Here is a 17,794-nt window from a genome sequence, read left to right as displayed (position 1 = left end):
GAGGCTAGCCTGGTCTACAGAATGAGTTCCAGGACAGCCAGGGCTACACAGAGAAACCCTGTCTCGAAAAACAAAACCAAAAAACAAAACAAAACAAAACAAAACAAAAACAACCCACCCCCCAAAAAAGTGTGTTCTTCCAGAGGACCTGGGTTCAATTCCCAGCACTCACATGGCAGCTCATAAGCTGTCTGTAACTCCAAGATCTGACAACCCCACACAGCATATATGCAGGCAAACATCAATGCACATAAAATAAAAATAAATAAATAACAACACACACATTTAGAAAAAAAGTGTCACTTTTTATAAGCTGAGAATCAGATTTGACTTAATACATTTTCAGGGATCTTGGCCAAGTCTTGTAATCTTTAGCAGAATGATATCATAGTACCAGGTGCCAGCAGTAAGGTTATAAACTCTAAGTACACTTATCTACAGTTTTATAAAGAAACAGCCAAAGTCTAGTCCTTAAGGTATGATTCACACAATCTCTTGTGGACAGATTCACCTGAGGTTTGTGGTGGGCAAGCTATGGAGAAACCAGAGGAAGTTTCCCTTTTTCAGAGATAGGGTCTCACTACATAGCCCTGGTCGTCCTAAAACTCTATGTAGACCAGGCTGGCCTTGAACTCATAGAGATTCACTTGGCTCTGCCTCCCAAGTGCTGGGATCATGATATGTCCCATGATACCCAGCTTCATAGTTTAAAAATTCTAGGTTGTTGTCAATTTAAAAAAAGCCAATTACAGACAGATCCCCAGATACTTGGTTTTACTGTGGTGTGAAGGCAGAGGAGCATATAAGGAATAAGACAGACACTTTAATTTACTAGGATGGAATGGTAGAAGAGAGTGTGAGGGATAAGATAGGTAGTTTTAAAAATAAATTACTTAGTAATAAGAAACTGGACATAATACAATTTCCATATGCTACAAAACCAAGCAGACAATGGAAGACAAAAGAAAGGTTCACCTCCAAGGGGGCAACACCTTCCGCTATAGAATAGGCTGCCTCCTCAGACAATTAGCCTCACAATTCTTACATGATGCATACTCATGTGGAAAAACTTGTCAAGCTTTGCCAGGGCCAGGAGATGAAAACAAACCATGTTCTAATTAGCTAATTATAAAGCATGAGCATTTTGGAAAAGAACTCATACAATCTGGCCATTGTTTTGCTAAACATCTGCAAATTGTACACTTCCTCAGCCCTTAGCCATAGTTCTTGCTTGATGTCTTAAAGTGGATGCACTGTGACTCTTCTCAAGGCTGAGGTGAATGCTAGTCATCAAAGTCTGGAATGTCATCATAGGAGTAACCCCGGTAGCCTTTGGATGCATAGTAGGCGATGCGCAAATGGTAAAATCCTGGCAGGAACACCAAAATGCCAATGATGAGGACAGGAACAGCTCGGTCTGCCCCCTGGTGGCAGAAGGAAAGCATTAGTCCCATACAAGTCACACCTTTACATCTGTTTTCAGCATAAATTGTCACCTCCTCTTTTTTTTCTTATCTTTCCATGTTAGGGTTCAAATGAGAATGCTGGGCATATTAGGCAAGTGCTAAACTTAAAATTACTTCCTGATTACAAATTAAGCAATAAATTCAAAATTATAAAAAAGAATAACTTTTTATTCAGATATTAGGCTTATTTCCTTCTGCTCTTCCAAGCTCTGTGTGTGTTTGTGTGTGTGTATGTGTGTGTGTGCGTGTGCACCTGTGTGTTTGTTTGGTACATACTATTACTGTCTACAAGTGTACATGCAGATGTATGTATGTGTGCCAAAGGTTGCCCTCAAGTGATTTCCTCAACAGCTCTCCATCTTATTTTAAATATATATGTATGGGTATGATACGGTCACTTTTCTATTGCGAAGAGGAATCATGACCAAGGCAATTTATAGAAGAGTTTATTGAAGGCTTGCTTACAGTTTCCGAGGTTTAGAGTTTATGAGCATCATGGTGGAAAAAACAGAGGACACTGGAACAGTAGCTGCGAGCTTACATCTGATCCATAAGCATAAGGCAGAGAAAAATAGAGCTAAACTTTTTAATCCTTCCTAAACAGTCTACCAACTGTGGTCCAATCACTCAGATATTTGAGCCTATGGAGGGTGTTCTCACATAAACCACCATATTCTACTCCTTGGTTCCTAGAGACTTATAGCTATATCATAATGCAAAATGTATTAGTTCAACTTCAAAAGTCTCTGCAGGTGTTCATTCTCAACAGTTTAAAAGTTTAAAGACTTCTAAAACTGATAGTCATGGACTTGACTACCTCCTGGAACTGTAAGTCCCAAATTAATAACTGAAAAAACGTATGTTTTGCCTATATGTATGTCTGTGCACCACAAGTGTGCCTAATTCTACAGAGACAGTGGATGCCCCGGAACTGGACTTACAGACAGTTGTGAGTAGCCACGTGGGTGCTGGAAACTGAACCTAATCTCCTGGAAGAGCAGCTAGTGTTTTTAACCACAGAGCTATTCCTCTAGCCCCAAGATTTATTTTAATTAGGTTGTGAATGTGCACCTAAGCACCGGTACAGAAGAGGTCAGAGGCTTCGCACTGCCCTGGAACTGGAGTTACAGGCAGTTGCGAGCCACCCAACCTAAGCTCTAGTAGGCTTGGGTCCTCTGCACGAGCAGAATAGGTTCTTAAGAGCGAAGACATTTTTCTTTCTTATTTTCCTTAATCATATTTTTTGAGATAGAGTCTCATCTCTCACTGGAGCTCACCAATTTGCCTAGAACGGTTTGGCCAGCCAGCTCTGGAGATCTGCCTGTCTCCACCCTGCAGTGCTGGGGTTATAGATACATGCCAACACATCTAGCTTTTTATGTGGGTGCTAGGAATCAGAATTCAGGTCCTTAAGCACTTTCTTGACAAGCACACTGCCTATCACTTTTTTCAAGTTCTTAGTTGTAAACATAGCACCCTCCTTGTCCTGTCTCTAAGGACTGGATCATATTACTTAAGCGGCAGTCGGGTGGGGTGGCACACACTTCTAGTCTCAGCACTCTCTAAATTCAAGGCCAGCCTGGTCTATACAGTGAATTCTAGGACAGCCAAGGCTATGTAGAAAGACCCTGTCTTAAAAAATAAAAATTGGTCTGAAGAGATGGCTCAGTGGTTAAGAGCACTGACTGCTCTTCTAGAGGTCCTGAGTTCAATTCCCAGCAACCACATGGTAGCTTAAAAGACAAAACAATAATAAAAACTAACCCAAATAGTACTCCAGCTGTAATGACATATACTATTTCTCTGAAATGTATGTACAATTTTGTCACTTCAGTAACTGGATCCTTAATTTTGGCTGCTTGTAACTGTATAAAACACCAAAAACGAACTACATTTTTTCTAGAGTGTGAGAGAAAAAAAAATGGACCTGTATTACGGTCAGAATACTGCTTAGGTAACTTTGTGTAGCCCTGGCTGTCCTGAACTCAGAGATCCATCTGCCTCTGCCTCCTGAGTGATGGGATTAAAGGGGTATAGCATCACACCCAGCCTATATAGGATAATTTACAACACAGAATATATAAACATAACCCAAGGGAAAGCACTACCAAGCACTACTTAGGGTTTGAATACTGAAACTCAACAGAACTCTTAGCAAAGCAGTGGAAACAGGAACTCTTACAAGGTGTAGCGGCCACAGGCTTACACAAGCCTTGCTGCTTTGCCCCCAACATCTCAGCATGCTCATACTTCGGTAAAACGACAGCCATGGTATGTCACTTTAGCTACAGCCGTGTACTAGTCTGAAGTCTGAACCCAGGCAAAGCTGCCTTATTCTAAACTACCTCAGAAGCTATGCCTGCCTACTTACAAGCACCCATCTGCTAAGAATTATGGAGACATTTGCTTAAAGAGGGGGAAAAAAACCCAAAACCAAAAACCATGTCTTATTATCAGAGAACAAACTATATGCGATTATTGTTTTTCTTCTAGTGGAATCCACTGTACTTCTGGAACATAAAAACAGTGTTCTGGCTCCCATTTGAAAGACCCATAGCATACTGTCACATGCCCGTTAGCTTACCCCTTTGCTGATGTAGCCCGACAGCAGAAGAGAGCCTATGATTATGAGAAAGGTGCCAATCAAAAACAGCACGGTGGCAAGGGCAATGGCCTTGTAAGGGATCTTAGGAGGGCTTTTTTTAAACTGGAAGAGACAGAGAAAAACAAAAATGAAGAACACTAAGTAAAGACCAGGCCTAAAGTACTCTACTGCAGGGAGGGTAAGTGAGCACCACAGTGGATATGTCAAGTATCTAAAGCCTGTCCACCATCAGCACAGCACTGAGACACAAAGCAGGCTCATGAGCAGGTGACGCTTTTGCTATTCCACAGACTCCTCATTACAAACAAGGAAACCCCTTTAAAACGACTGTCACCTAGTTGTTGAGCATATATTTACTAAGTGTATATGCACGGAAGCTTGTACTAACTAACCCGTGGAGATTTAAGAGCACCATGCTATGCAGACATGAAAAATCTTCTGGAATTGAAGGTGACTTAGTTTATAGTCAGTCAAAAGTTTAGAAACAGAACTTTAGCTTTCTTTTCTGTCTTCCTTTTTAATTATGTGTGGGTATGTGCATGTGAGGGCAGATGCCTGTTCAAGCCAGAAGAATCGGATCCTCCAAGAGCTGGAGTTATAGGTAGTGTAAGTCATGTGACATGGTTGCTGGGAATCAAACTCCAGTCCTCTGCAGGAATGATACTTGTAGGCCAGAGAGATGGCTCCATGGTCAAAGCACTTGCCTTCCAGATAACCTGAGTTCAATTCCCAGCACTGACATGGTGACTCACAACAGTCTGTAACTCCAGTGTCAAGAGAATCTGACACCCTCTTCTAGCTTCTTGGGGCACTGCATACACACGGTACACAGATATACATGCAGGCCAAACATCATACACTTAAAATAATGAATTAAAAAAATTTCTTTTCAAATTATAAGGGGTGTGGGGGACATGGAGCGACAATTCAGTGGACAACAACACTTCTTACTTTTGCAGAGGACCCAGGTTTGGCTCCCAACACCACGGTGCTCATAACCATCTGAATCTCCAGTTCCAGGAGATCTGATGCCCTCTTTGTGCCTCCTCAGGCACCAGACACACACGGTACACATAAAAGCAAAACACTCATACACATAATACATAATAGTAATTTTATTATAGTATTTATAAATAATATTTATTTTATATTTAACATCTATAATTATATTACTTATATGATATATAATTAATAAAACATAAATATTAAGAACAACAGAACAGAATGTGCTCTTAACTGCTGAGCCACCTCTAAAGCCTCAATTTTAGCTTTCCCAAAGCACTGCATTATGAGTAAATTCAGCTCAAGGTTAAAATTCAGAGACAAATTTAGGCTAAAAATACAGTGTAAACATGTTATGAAACTGTTACAATAAAACCCATTTTTTGTATAAATAACATATGCTAATAAGAACGTTTTAAAAAGGCTTAAGAGACAAACCTTCTGAGGTTTAGCTCATTTCTGAATCTGACATTAAGGGTTTGGAAGCTTCTCAGAGCTACTTTCCCCTCTTCAAATAAATGCAAAGAATCATTGATCTGTTTATACTTAAAAGAATAGATTCCTTCCTGCTGCTTCATTCTCGGCTTAGACATCACCTGGACTATTTTATCCTCAGGGACAGGAGATGCTATCTTACTTAATAATGGTCAGGAGAGAACACAAACTTGTTTTTTTTTTTTTTCTTTATTGGATATTTTATTTATTTACATTTCACATGTTATCCGCTTTTCCCACCCTCCCAGGAACCCCTTATCCCGTCCCATCTCCTGCTGCTTCTATGAGGATATGCCTCCACCCATCCACCCCCTCCCCACCCTCCAATTCCCCCACACTGGGGCAGCCCTCCTTCATAGGACCAGGGACCTCCTCTCCCACTGATGCCCGACAAGACCATCCTCTACTACATATACAGCTGGAGCCATGGGTCCCTCCATGCGTGTTCCCAGGCTGGCGGTTTAGACCCTGAGAGCTCTGGTTGGTTGGTATTGTTGCTCTTCCCATGGGGTCTCAAGTCCCTTCAGCTCCTTCAGTCTTCTCTCTACCTCCTCCATTGGGGACTCCATTTTTTTTTTTAGATTTATTTATATATATGAGTACACTGTAGCTGTCTTCAAACACACCAGAAGAGTGCATCAGATCCCATTACAGATGGTTGTGAGCCACCATGGGGTTGCTGGGAATTGAACTCAGGACCTCTGGAAGAGCAGACAGTGCTCTTCACCTCTGAGCCATCTCTCCAGCCCCAAACTTACTTGTTTTAATTCCTGTTTGCAATAAAGAGTATCTGTAACTGCATGTCATGATGTCAGGAGAGAATTTTCTGGATGAGTTAAATCTATAGCTACAAGGCTTCTTCAACAGAAACTGGAAGTGGATAAACCCGGATCTATAGGAAACTGCCCTGCCAAGATCCCTTCTCCAAGCTGAGGCTCAAAAGATCTTGGAAATAAGCTTGTTTCTTGCTGGTGCAGATAAGAGCTATGAAGCTAATTTTTTTGTAGCTGATTGCTTATGTTACCTGAAGGTCAATGTAGCCATCGTCTGTGCTGGAAAGCCTTGAATATTTTACTTTACTACTGGGGATTCCAGTTGCCAGGTTGGTACGAGACGGCATCATAACACAGTGACACAGCTAGTCTGAAAGGGAAAGACTTATTGTCCTTAGCAGTACCAGCACAGCACAGGAAAGGATGTCAGCTACTGCTCTGAGCTGCTGTGTTATACACCACACACAGCAAACACAACAGGCACCTTAGGCTTCTCTGCTCCTACGATGACCTCATCCTTCTTGGACACACTACGCATGCTTCTTTTATGTATCTGGCTTGACTTCACAGAAAGACACCAAAGGCATTTCACAAAGAATCTGGCCCTGTTTACCTTGCTACCAATGTTTCTTGCCTAATTTACCAAAGTTACTCAGAGGTGAGTGAAGAGTTGAGTCCAACGTCCACATTTTCAACCCCTCCCTTACAGTATTGTCTGCCCTTAACTTTCCCTGGAGCATAAATTCAAATAGCTTTTTTTGTTTGCTATGAAAGCGGGAGGATAAGGAGTGGTGGACACTCACATCAGCATCGAGTCTACTTCTAGGTGTGGTATCATCCTATGCACAAATGATCCACAAAATCTTATCCATGTAGGCAACCTACTACCTGTCAATACCACACCAGACACTCCAGAGCCACCTGCCGCTCGCTCCCATCCCAAACATGAGACAAGTGATTTCACATTCCACATCATGTAGCTCCTCAGAAAATGGATTCAAAAGTCTGTTTTACTCAAACTGTTCAAAGCAGACCGCCATAATAAAAATCATAACTACTGCATTATTTGAGAGGAGGTAAACTTTAAAAGCAATGATGTTTAAATTTTAAAAACTTGAAATTTAAGCTCCTGCCGGGAGGTGGTGGCTCACACCTTTAATCCCAGCACTTGGGAGGCAGAGACAGGTGGATTTCTGAGTTCGAGAGTTCGAGGCCAGCCTGGTCTACAGAGTGAGTTCCAGGACAGCCAGAACTACACAGAGAAACCCTGTCTCGAAAAACCAAAAAAAAAAAAAAAAAAAAAAAAAAGAAAGAAATTTAAGCTCAGTACTTCAGTAGGTGACTGTAATCCCAGCTACTTTGGAAGACAGGTGTGGATATACGAAGTTGGAGGCCAGTCTGGGCAAGACAGTAAGACAGACACGCTCCCCTACCATAAATGAAATGTGTGGATTCTTTACAAAGTCATAAAATTATGTAAACAAAACAGACTATTTTAATTGCAAAAATATTTGAATTCTAAACGCAAAGGCCTATCTTTAAGAAGAAAATTAAGTGTTTCAAAAGCCTGGCCTTTACTGGTGTGGTATTTTGCATATCATCTCCATAATGGGATGTGATATTTATTCGATCTCGATGTGCCAGACACGGCTATTACAGTCGACCTAAAGTAACTAGCATGCAAAAACTGGTGCCAAATGTTTCTGCGTTTTTGTTAATTACATCCTAGTTCAGAAGCGGAGTATTAAAAAGGAGCAACGGGAATTCATTTACATTTCTAAAACTTACGTACTAGGTTTTTGGTGTTACCATCCCATAACATGTTTAATTCCTCACATCTGAAAGTTCAAGCTACCAACAAACGGGAGTTTCGAAGCATTAAACCATGCCTGATTTGTTTTACAAGTTATAAAGTTATGTGCTTTCGACTTATAAACTCGCATCAAAAATGTTGCTGAACGACAACGAAATGGGAAGATTTGAATTTCGTAGCAAGGGATTCTAGAGTGGAGTTATCACGTAGTAAATGACAACTAAAGAAAAAAATCCGCCCAAGTTTCTACCGCACTTTTTACCGGCCCCACCGACAACTCCGCCCACCCTCCCGGCCCCACAAGCACCTGCGCGTGGCGCTGTGGACAACCTCCAGTCGGCCTCCGCCGTCGTCGCCCACGGTCAGGACCCACGCGAACTAAATGGTTACGAGAAGCAGCCTCCGTGGCAGGGCCAGGTCTCGCGGCTGGCTTCCGGGAGCGCGCTCCCGCCCCTACTCGCGCTGCGCGCCCCGTTCTCCGTTAGGCGCGCTCGCACCGCTCGCTCAACAGCCAATGGCTGGCTGTCTTAGGGCCAGCCCGGCGGAAGTGGCGTGCCGGATAGAGGCGCACCGGAAGTGGTGTCACCAGGAAATCATGTCATCGAATCCGGCTTTCAGGGCGCATGGCTGGAGTTTCATTGCTGTTTTGTTTGGTAGTGTTTCTTTATGTAGCGCTGGCTGTCCTGGGACTCACGATGCTGACTAGGCTGGCCTCGAACGCAGAGGTCTGCCTGGGACAAAAGGAGAACGCCACCACGCTTAATGGGGTAGCGGCTTGGTCTTGTCCTGGTGACCAGGACCTGCTACCATAGGGTGGGTGGGCGCGTACTTAAGGTCTCACCCACTGGGATCGAGCCCACAGCAAACTGTTAAATGAGGTTCCAGTCCAGACCCCATGGCCAAGTCTGTGCACAGCTGAGTTCCCGGGATCCAGAGGGGTGGACAGAGGATACCCACCAGGTATCTTGCCCTGCCCTAGACACACCCCCTAGTTAGCGTTCTCACAGCCCCAAATTCTTCTTTCCTTACCTCATTATCCTACCAGACACAATTGAGGTCTAACATACATCCTCACGAAAACAGTAAGCAGTCTTGATAAAGCATTTCTAGCACTCCAGAGTTCTATTAAGAGTATTTGCAGCCCACTCCCTTCCTCACTTAATTGCCTCAAAGAATTGAATAGCTGTAGCTACTGGATATGAGCTCTAACCAATACCTAGAACAGTCAAAGCTGTACAATCTACATGCTAACATAAAATACAAAGGAAAAAACAAATTTGGGGACTGTGGAGAGCTTAATATTTAAAAGGCTTCAAGTGTGGCCTCTGGGAGCAGAGCATACAGCTGTTCTATACTAGTTATGGTTTGAGACCCTGCTGAAATAAAAAACAGAAAATGGTTCCCCACACCACACCAGATTAATATTTGCATGCTCGCTCAGACCTGCAGAATACACGCACATATAAGAACTGAAAGGGGAGGGAGAATTTGGATGAGCAGTGAAGGTGTTTGTCACCAAGCTTGAAGAACTTCCTTTCAATCCCTGGAAGCCATGTTGTATGGGTATACCAATTCCTATAAACTGTCCTGACTTCCACGAGCCTCACATGAACTGTAAATACAGAGCACTCAAGCATTCTTGAGTTATGTAGCAAACCATGACCTTTCTTCAAAACCACAGGGCCTTTTTAACCCTTCTCAGTTGGATCAAGTATCCACAAAGTTTGGGCCTTTTATTTGAGATGGGGTTTATGTAGTCCTGGTTGACCTAGAAGAGATTAACACAACCCCTGCACTGCCATTAAAGTTGTATTTTATAAGAGCTACATCCCAAACAAGGCTATCAGAAAAATTTTGTACAATGTAATTATATAAACTAAAGCTAAACATTTTTTATTGCTATTTCCATGATGGAGGAGAGAAAACTCATTTATTTAACAGAGTAATTCTATTAAGTAGCCATGGCAGAAAGAAGGCACCACTCTACAACTTTTCAAATTCAGTTAACTTTATTTAAATTGAAAAATATTTCTTAAAACTGCATTTATCGTCAAGATCATTGATGACAACCACCAGTATTTGTAAGGCAGAAACATTTACGTGAACAAAACCAGTTTTTACTTTGGAGCTTATTCTTTAAGCAAGTCCTGAAGAATGGAGAGGAAAAAAAGTAGGTTATTTACAGAAGATATCTACATATTTTTATATTTAATACTCAGGCATACAAACTTGGTGACAGAAAAAACATCAGAACAGGCTGGCATCTCAGAAGCAATCTTCAAAGGTTTAGTTTTCTCAATTTTTAGCAATGCCTAAGATCCTTCTTCATCTTCAATCTTAGGAGCCAAATAATACTTCAAGTGTCCCATGTCAGCAATTTTATACTCTACAACTGAAAGACAGGAAAAATTAACTGCTGAATACTATAAATACTACACTACCAAACAATGTTCTAACTTATATTATCTTACCAAGAGGTACATCTGCAGACATACTGAGTGTTACTGTTGGAGACAGTGGAGTGGCTTTTGTGAAAAAGTTCAGGTACCTTAGAGCAAAAGTTAGCTGAACTGGTTCATTCATCTCTATGGTTACCTAGAGGAGAAAACATGCTCACTTATAGACATCAGAAACTCATACTATTAGTTCATAATATACACCAGAAAACAAAACAGTTATCACTTTGGAAGGTTTGAACCTTGACTAAAAAAGAAAAAAACGTGTTTAGTTTGTCAATTCTGTAGAACTATACCCCAAGCAATCAAGACAAAGGAGAAAGCTGTTCCTATTCAGACTGCGAACACTAATCTCTTGCAAAGAATGCATGGAGAGGAAGATGATACACAACCACTTCCCAAAACAAAAAGAACCAACAGTTGAACGCAAGCCAAGGGATGTGTCAACCAGTTTTCATTGTATGAGGATCAATTTTATTCAAATCCCAATTCTTCAAACTTCTCAAAGAACATGTGGATACTGAAAAATTCCTTAATTTCTTTTGTTGTGGAAATGCCTGCATGTCAGACAAATACGGACAGATTAAATGTCTTGAGAACTGAGGAGCTGAAGTTGATAGGGAAGTAGAAATAATTCAGCAGACAGATTAAGGTTAAGAACTAGTTCTCTGGGTTGTGTGTTTATCTATGGTCTTAGTTACACTTTTATTTACTTTAAATTCATGCAGAGGCCAAGAAAGTAATACCTTTTATTTACATTAAATACTTTGCAGTAAGCACTCTGAATTTCACTATATTAAGCCCTAAAAATTGTATGTAGTTCAGACTTCTGGTGTGTAATTCTGATGCTCAGGCTAGTTAAAAAAACTTAAAAAAAAGTGCAACAATGAAATATACATGATTCCTGAGAAAGCCTTGATTCAGGGATATTTAGGAATTAAAGAGGCCTAGTATGTTCTGCTTGAATGAGGAGGGCTCTCTGGCTATTTTCCTTTGCCTTCCTAATTTCTTCCCCATTTTTTGAGCTCGATTTTCTGCCAGGTAGCCGGGTTACCTTTAACCTGAGAATCTTCTTGCTATAGCTTTGCGTACTACTACAGTTATGGGTTTGAGCCACCATGCCCAGCTTCTTCTAGGCACATAAACGTCAAGAGCATTCAATGCAACTCTTTCCACATTGTGTGACTTCTTTTCCTTTGGGACTGTGAGTACTCTTGTTTATATTGAGTTCTCTTACCTGCAACTAGGTCTAAATTGCAACTTAACTTTTTGCCCAGTCAGCTTCGGCACCATTAAATGAACTAGTAATTGAACCTGCAACACACAAAGCTACTAGAAGCTCTACATGATCCCAAAAGACTTTTACACCCCCAACCATTTTCTTCTGTTCACTTGTCAAGAGTATCTCCAGGAAGCAAAAGGTGGTACACTTAGCTTTCCAAATGCTATCTGTAAGCTTATGGAGTCACTTCTGAGTTCCAAGCCAGCTTGGTCTCCTCAAGACTCCACCTCAAAATGAACAAATGAGTAAACAAACAAGAGCTGCAGCCAATGGTTGAGCTTAGGTTCCTGACACCTCCTACTACTTACCGCTTCCTCTTCTTTATCAACATTACTCGTTTGTGACAACTTAATGTTTCCATTGCCAAGCTCTCCACTGGCAGAAAACTTCACCCCATCCTTTGCGCAGGATATCACAACAGCATCTCCAATATGGCTAAGGTCTCGGCATATACGGGCAAATTCACCAGATGGCATCTTTACTACACAGCTGTACTCTTGTTCCTGTAAATTCAAAGGTTAAAGGTCAGTCTAGAAAAGGGTGAAGAGTCAGCTTCATGCTCTCAAGATTTAGCACCCTAACCAGAACTCCGAATGCAAGACTTCAGAATGCAGATTTCTTGAAAACTCAAATCAATTTTAGACCACCATGGTTTAGTGAAATGGTAGTGTGCCATTTGTCCCAAATACCACTACTGCACTTTAGAACATGCATCAGCTGCTATCACAGCTTGATAAAACACACCATCAGAAACAAGACACTCACTGGGATTCCAAGTTGCTCCACATCTAAGTCCATTAACTTCATTTCATAGTCTGAAACTTTCTCTTGATCTGCCAAAAAGGAAGCAAATGTTACTGAAGCACACGTTCATATCTATGGCGTAAATGTTACCACAGTTCTGTTAATAGTTTTTGAGAAACAGCACTTTACAACCGAGTTTTAAAGGTGTAACTTACTTGGTGCTTCAAATACTAGCGCTAAGGTGTCAGCATTATCTTCAGCCCTTAATGTAATGATGTCTTCATTACCAGCACATTTTAGAATTTTGGACATGCTAGAAAAAAAAAAAGACAGGGCTTATCCACATCATGTACTCCACATCTACATTTTAAAAGGCGATTAATTACAAGTCGTACCATTTCACACTCGAGGTTGGAGAATTGTTAAAAGGCTTAAGGGTACCCCAAACCCTCAGGGGTGAAGCAGATTACCGGGTATATGTGATCCTTAAAATCCACTTAGTAAAAGCCAACATTCAAGAAAGCATCTTTTTGAGCTGGGTGTCCTTGGTTTCCAGTGTACTGGAGAGTGTGCCCTATCTGGCCTTTTCATAAATCTCTCAAAATGTATACAAGTAGCACTAGCCCCTGTATCTGTAGCAAAATAAGCCACGCACTGCCCTTGAACACCTATATAGGAGGCACTAACCCAAGTAGCTCTAGCAAAGTTAAAAGCTAAAACTGATATTTTTTTTTTCCAAAATCTATGACGCGCAGTGAGATTCTGGAATTCAAGAAAAGGCCTATGTCACTCTAAGTCGACAGTACATTTTCACTAGAACTCGTTTACTAGGCGCTAAAATCAGCCACTCAAAGCTCCAGGCACTTAATGAGCACAACTCGGAAGCACGCATTTTCCCGTTGACTCCCGCTTTGTGGCTTTGGCGCGGAAACAGAGTAGGCGCCACAGCCAGCGCGGGCTTTTTGGAACCGCGCGCTTTGGTGGGCGCTGCCCCCGGCACCACAGGCCAATCAGAAAGCGCCGATGGCCAAGTCAGCCAATTAGAGAGCAGGGACACAGCCCCGCCAAGAGCCGAAGCGGGAGGGCAGGCCCAGCTCCCGCCACCTGCTCACCTGGTGAGGTTCACGCCCATGGCCAGGTTGCGATCGCAGCGGTATGTGTCGAAGCCTTCGGAGCGCAGAGTAAGCTGCACCAGAGAGACGTGAGACGAGTCCATGCTCTGTAGGTTCACGCCGCCCGAGCTGATGTCCCAGCAGGCCTCATTGATGAGATCTTTGAGAGCCTCCAGCACCTTCTTCAGGATGGAGCCCTGGATCAGACGTGCCTCAAACATGGTGGCGGAGTTGCGACGACTAGACGAGAGCTGCTGTAACAGGAGCGAGGTCTGGCTGCCAAGATACCTTGGTTCACGGTGCAGAAGCGGCAGCGAAGGCCCAGAGCGACGACTACCAGCACCCTGCGCCCGCAACCGTCTAATGCCGCGGCTTCCGAGGCGCGCGCTCTTTCCGTGCGCGAGGTCGTGGCGTCACAGCGCTGACCCACCCACCTCTCCCCTAGGACCAATCGTATCCGTGGTTTGAGCAAGGCCCGCCCCCGCCGCGTATGCAGAGGCGGGGCTGAGGGGTGGGAGCGTGGGAGGCGAGGGGCATCACGGGGTTCGCGTAGGCTGTCGTCACCGCCTAAGTTTGTGGGCGTTTAGGCTGCGGCTTCCATCCTAGGAAGTTTCCGCGCCACGGAAATGAAAGTCACAAGTAAACCAAGCTGTGCGCGGCGTCTTGCCTTGAAGCTGAAGAATATAGCTGCTTCAAACACTACGGAGTGCTTTCCTTTTACTGCTGCGTAAGAAAGTTGCCGCAAAATGTCTTGTAATAAAGAGGCCACCATATCTTAACACCCCCCAATTTCGTATCACTTTTCTGTGTGTTCGTCGCTCTGAACTTAACTCCCTAAAGACTAAAAAAAGAAAAAAAAACATCTTAACGTGAACGCTTCTGCAAAGAAGGTACAAAGTCCATGTGTACCACGTAATTATCTTGCTTTTATGGTCGATTCTCTTTATTTTTCTAAAGGTAGACATGAGTAGTATTTTCATCTTAATTTTAGGCTGAAGATGAACCCAAGCCTGAGCCCCATCTTGAAAATGTTAGCTGTTGCAGGTGGAGCGTCTTTCATATGTCCCTGGGCTGCAGCATTTTCTACTCAAGTTTCTTTTTCCTATTGATTATGAGCATGGGGAGGAACTGAATGCAGGTAATAGACATCATTTACAAAAGGATATAAAGTTTTTCTGTTTCTAATGTCTGACGGTCGTTGAGTTGTGTAGACACAACTTTTGGTGTGTGATGTTTTATTTATTTTCAAGGTTTTTTTTTTCTAATAAGGAATATAAAAGTTCAGAAAGCTAAAAGGATTGTTTTAGTTGGTGAGAGTGGTTTACAATTGTAATTCCAGCACATAGGAAGGCTGAGGTGGGAGGGCGTAGATTTAAACTCAGCTTGGACTATCTACAAATACTGACACAAAGGGAGAAAAAGGAATGGTTTACATAGGACAATATTAATCCCATATCATGTGCATTTATTCTTTCCTTATTAACAGCATTTCTCTTTAGTTTGTCTTGTTTGATTTTTCTTTTCTTGGCTTGGGGATTTAGCCAGAAAATTGTATAACAACCCTTAGCATTGAGGTATAGCCTCAGCCTATTAAGAGTCTCCATAATTTTTTGAGGCTTGCTTCAAACTCACTCTCTTATCCATGCTGGCCTTGAACTCACAGTTTGATGCCGCAGCCTCTGGAGTAGCTGGGGTTATAGGGCTATGGCATCAAGCCTAACTCTTTAATATCTTGGTTTGTAGGATTTCTCATCTTTTTTTTTTTTTAACACATGTCTAGGTATGATAAGATACAAACTTATTTATCTCTCTCAAAGTATTGAAGATTCATTTATTTCATCAAGTCTAGAATACTCTTGACCATTCTGATGGCAAATGTCAATTTTCCCTACACTGTTCACTCTGTCTGGTATATGTATTAGGAGTATCTTTTATTGGACTTTAGATATATTCAGGTTTTTTGGCTTGGTTTTGCTTGAGACTCCCTTGTGTTCCCTGGCTATACTGGAGTTTGCTTGTTTGCTTGGTAGACCAGGCTGGCAAATTTGATTTTTTAAAATTCAAGTGTATGAATGTTTTGACTGCATGCATGTCTGTGTACTATGTGCTTGCCTAGTGTCCCTGGAGGTCAGAAGGCAGCGTTGGATCCCCTGGGACAGGAGTTACAGATGGCTGTTAGTTAACACGTGGGTGCTGGGACTTGAACTCCAGATCCTTTGCAAGAGCAGTGAGTGCTCTCATCCACTGAGCTGTCTCCCCAGCCCAGCATTGATGTCAGTATGTAATGTCCTTCATTATTGTATGCAGCACAAAAGAGCTTTATCACATTCAATTTTGATATTGTAATAATTAAAAATAAAAAATGTTATGGGCTGGAGAGATGGCTCCGTGGTTAAGAGCACTGGCTGCTCTTCCAAAGGTTCTGAGTTCAATCCCATGATCACACATGGCAGCTCACAACTGTGTGATGCTGTCTTCTGGTGTGCAGATGTACTTCCAGAAAAATATCTGTATCTATCAAAATACCTAAATAAATCTTTAAAATATTGAATAAACTTTTTAAATGAAAAAAAAACAGAAAACCCCACTATTATACTTTCAGCCCCCATTCCCCTTAATTATATGTTACCTTTGTGGGTATCTTTAAAGAAAACATGGGAGTTCGGGTATATAGTGATAGAGTGCTTGCCTGCCCTGTACAAGGCATGATCTCCATCCTCACAGAAAAGACAGGACAGAGATGAGTTTACACTATCTGTCTGAGGTAGTGTTACCAGTTTCCCACTGAGCTGTCGCTGCTGTTTGTAATGTATTGCACTCTGCTTTATTAAGGGAGTTAATGCTCGAGAGACAAATCTGGGGCTGGACAGATGCCTCAGTGGTTAGGAGCGCTGACTGCACTTGCAAAGGATATGAGTTCAGTTCCCAGCATGCAATGGCAGCTTACAATCCTCTGTGACTCTACTTACAGGGAATCTCATACCCTTTTCTGGCCCCCAAGAGCACCAGATTCACACATGGTAAACATATGTACTTGCTAGCAAATCCACATATACGTAAAATAAAAATAATTTAAAAAATACTATTCTGTTTCGTCCAGAGTTTCATCCACTTTTAAGTTTTGGCTAGTGTTTCTTATTTTACATGTAATGAATTATTGTTTCATTAACATTTATTTATACGTGGTGCATGCATGCCTCGGCACATGTATGGAGGTCAGAGGAAAACATGCAAGAGCCAGCTCTGTCCTTCTACCATGGATCCCAGGAGAGAACTCAGGTTGCCAAACTTAGAGGTAAGTCCCTTTACCTGCTAAGCTGCCTTGACAACCTGAATTATCCCTTCACACATGAAAAGATAAGGTAGGGCTGTACTTGCAGCTTACTGTTACTGTGTGGTTAGAACCTTGGGTTAGATCAACACCACAGCACAAACAAAAATAAAAACCCATAATATAGCTACATATATTTGTGAGAATTTTCTTGGGTTTCTTAAAATCTCGTTTCCTTTGCAAACCATAAATGTGTTTCTTACCTGTGGTCTTGCTTTGCTAACAACACTAACAACAACATGCATCTTGTGTTGCTCTGACTCAGTGCTGTGGGCTTACATAATATTTTCTTTAATGCCTAGACACAGAGCAATCATTTTAGAGACTTTTTTTAATGTTGAGAACTGATGCCAAGACTTCAGAAAAGCTAAACAGAAGCTGCCTCTGACCTAAAACCCAGCCCCCTGAAGATATTTTAAATGGCAGATAAACTCCACCTGCATGCCTGTAGTACCCATGAATTTGTTGAAACAAGTACTTAAAAAACTAGCTATGTACTAGTTGTAGAAGGCCTGTCTAAGAGGGTAGCTTTTCCCAGAGAAACTAGCTGTTTGGGAATGGAAGAAAGAGCACTGTAGTAGAGAAAAGAATTATTAAATTGTAGACATTAGGGCTGGGGATGTAGCTTATACACACTCACGAGTCTCCGGGTTCCATCCCCAGCAACACGAGAGAGAGAGAGAGAGAGAGAGAGAGAGAGAGAGAGAGAGAGAGA

The 17,794-nt window shown here is 42.1% G+C and overlaps 2 protein-coding genes across 2 annotated transcripts; both read right to left on the bottom strand.

Annotated features, from left to right (window-relative positions):
- Positions 1–284: 284 nt before the first annotated feature.
- Positions 285–8,669, bottom strand: Tmem230 (transmembrane protein 230). The gene is made up of 4 exons (XM_028754917.1): positions 8,462–8,669; positions 6,593–6,711; positions 4,051–4,173; positions 285–1,424 (listed from the first exon to the last, which is right to left on the bottom strand). The coding sequence occupies exons 2-4, from the start codon at positions 6,689–6,691 to the stop codon at positions 1,284–1,286; spliced, it is 363 nt and encodes a 120-aa protein (XP_028610750.1). The 5' UTR covers positions 6,692–6,711; positions 8,462–8,669; the 3' UTR covers positions 285–1,283.
- A 1,475-nt stretch (positions 8,670–10,144) lies between these two features.
- Positions 10,145–14,137, bottom strand: Pcna (proliferating cell nuclear antigen). Its single transcript, XM_028755573.1, has 6 exons — positions 13,749–14,137; positions 12,852–12,949; positions 12,658–12,725; positions 12,201–12,395; positions 10,626–10,749; positions 10,145–10,546 (listed from the first exon to the last, which is right to left on the bottom strand). The coding sequence occupies exons 1-6, from the start codon at positions 13,967–13,969 to the stop codon at positions 10,467–10,469; spliced, it is 786 nt and encodes a 261-aa protein (XP_028611406.1). The 5' UTR covers positions 13,970–14,137; the 3' UTR covers positions 10,145–10,466.
- Between the last annotated feature and the right edge of the window lie 3,657 nt (positions 14,138–17,794).

This window comes from Grammomys surdaster, unplaced genomic scaffold, assembly GCF_004785775.1.
Source record: "Grammomys surdaster isolate TR1022 unplaced genomic scaffold, NIH_TR_1.0 129, whole genome shotgun sequence".
NCBI lineage: Eukaryota > Metazoa > Chordata > Mammalia > Rodentia > Muridae > Grammomys > Grammomys surdaster.
Note: the sequence above shows the minus strand (reverse complement) of the source record. Positions and strands in the feature narration are given on the sequence as shown.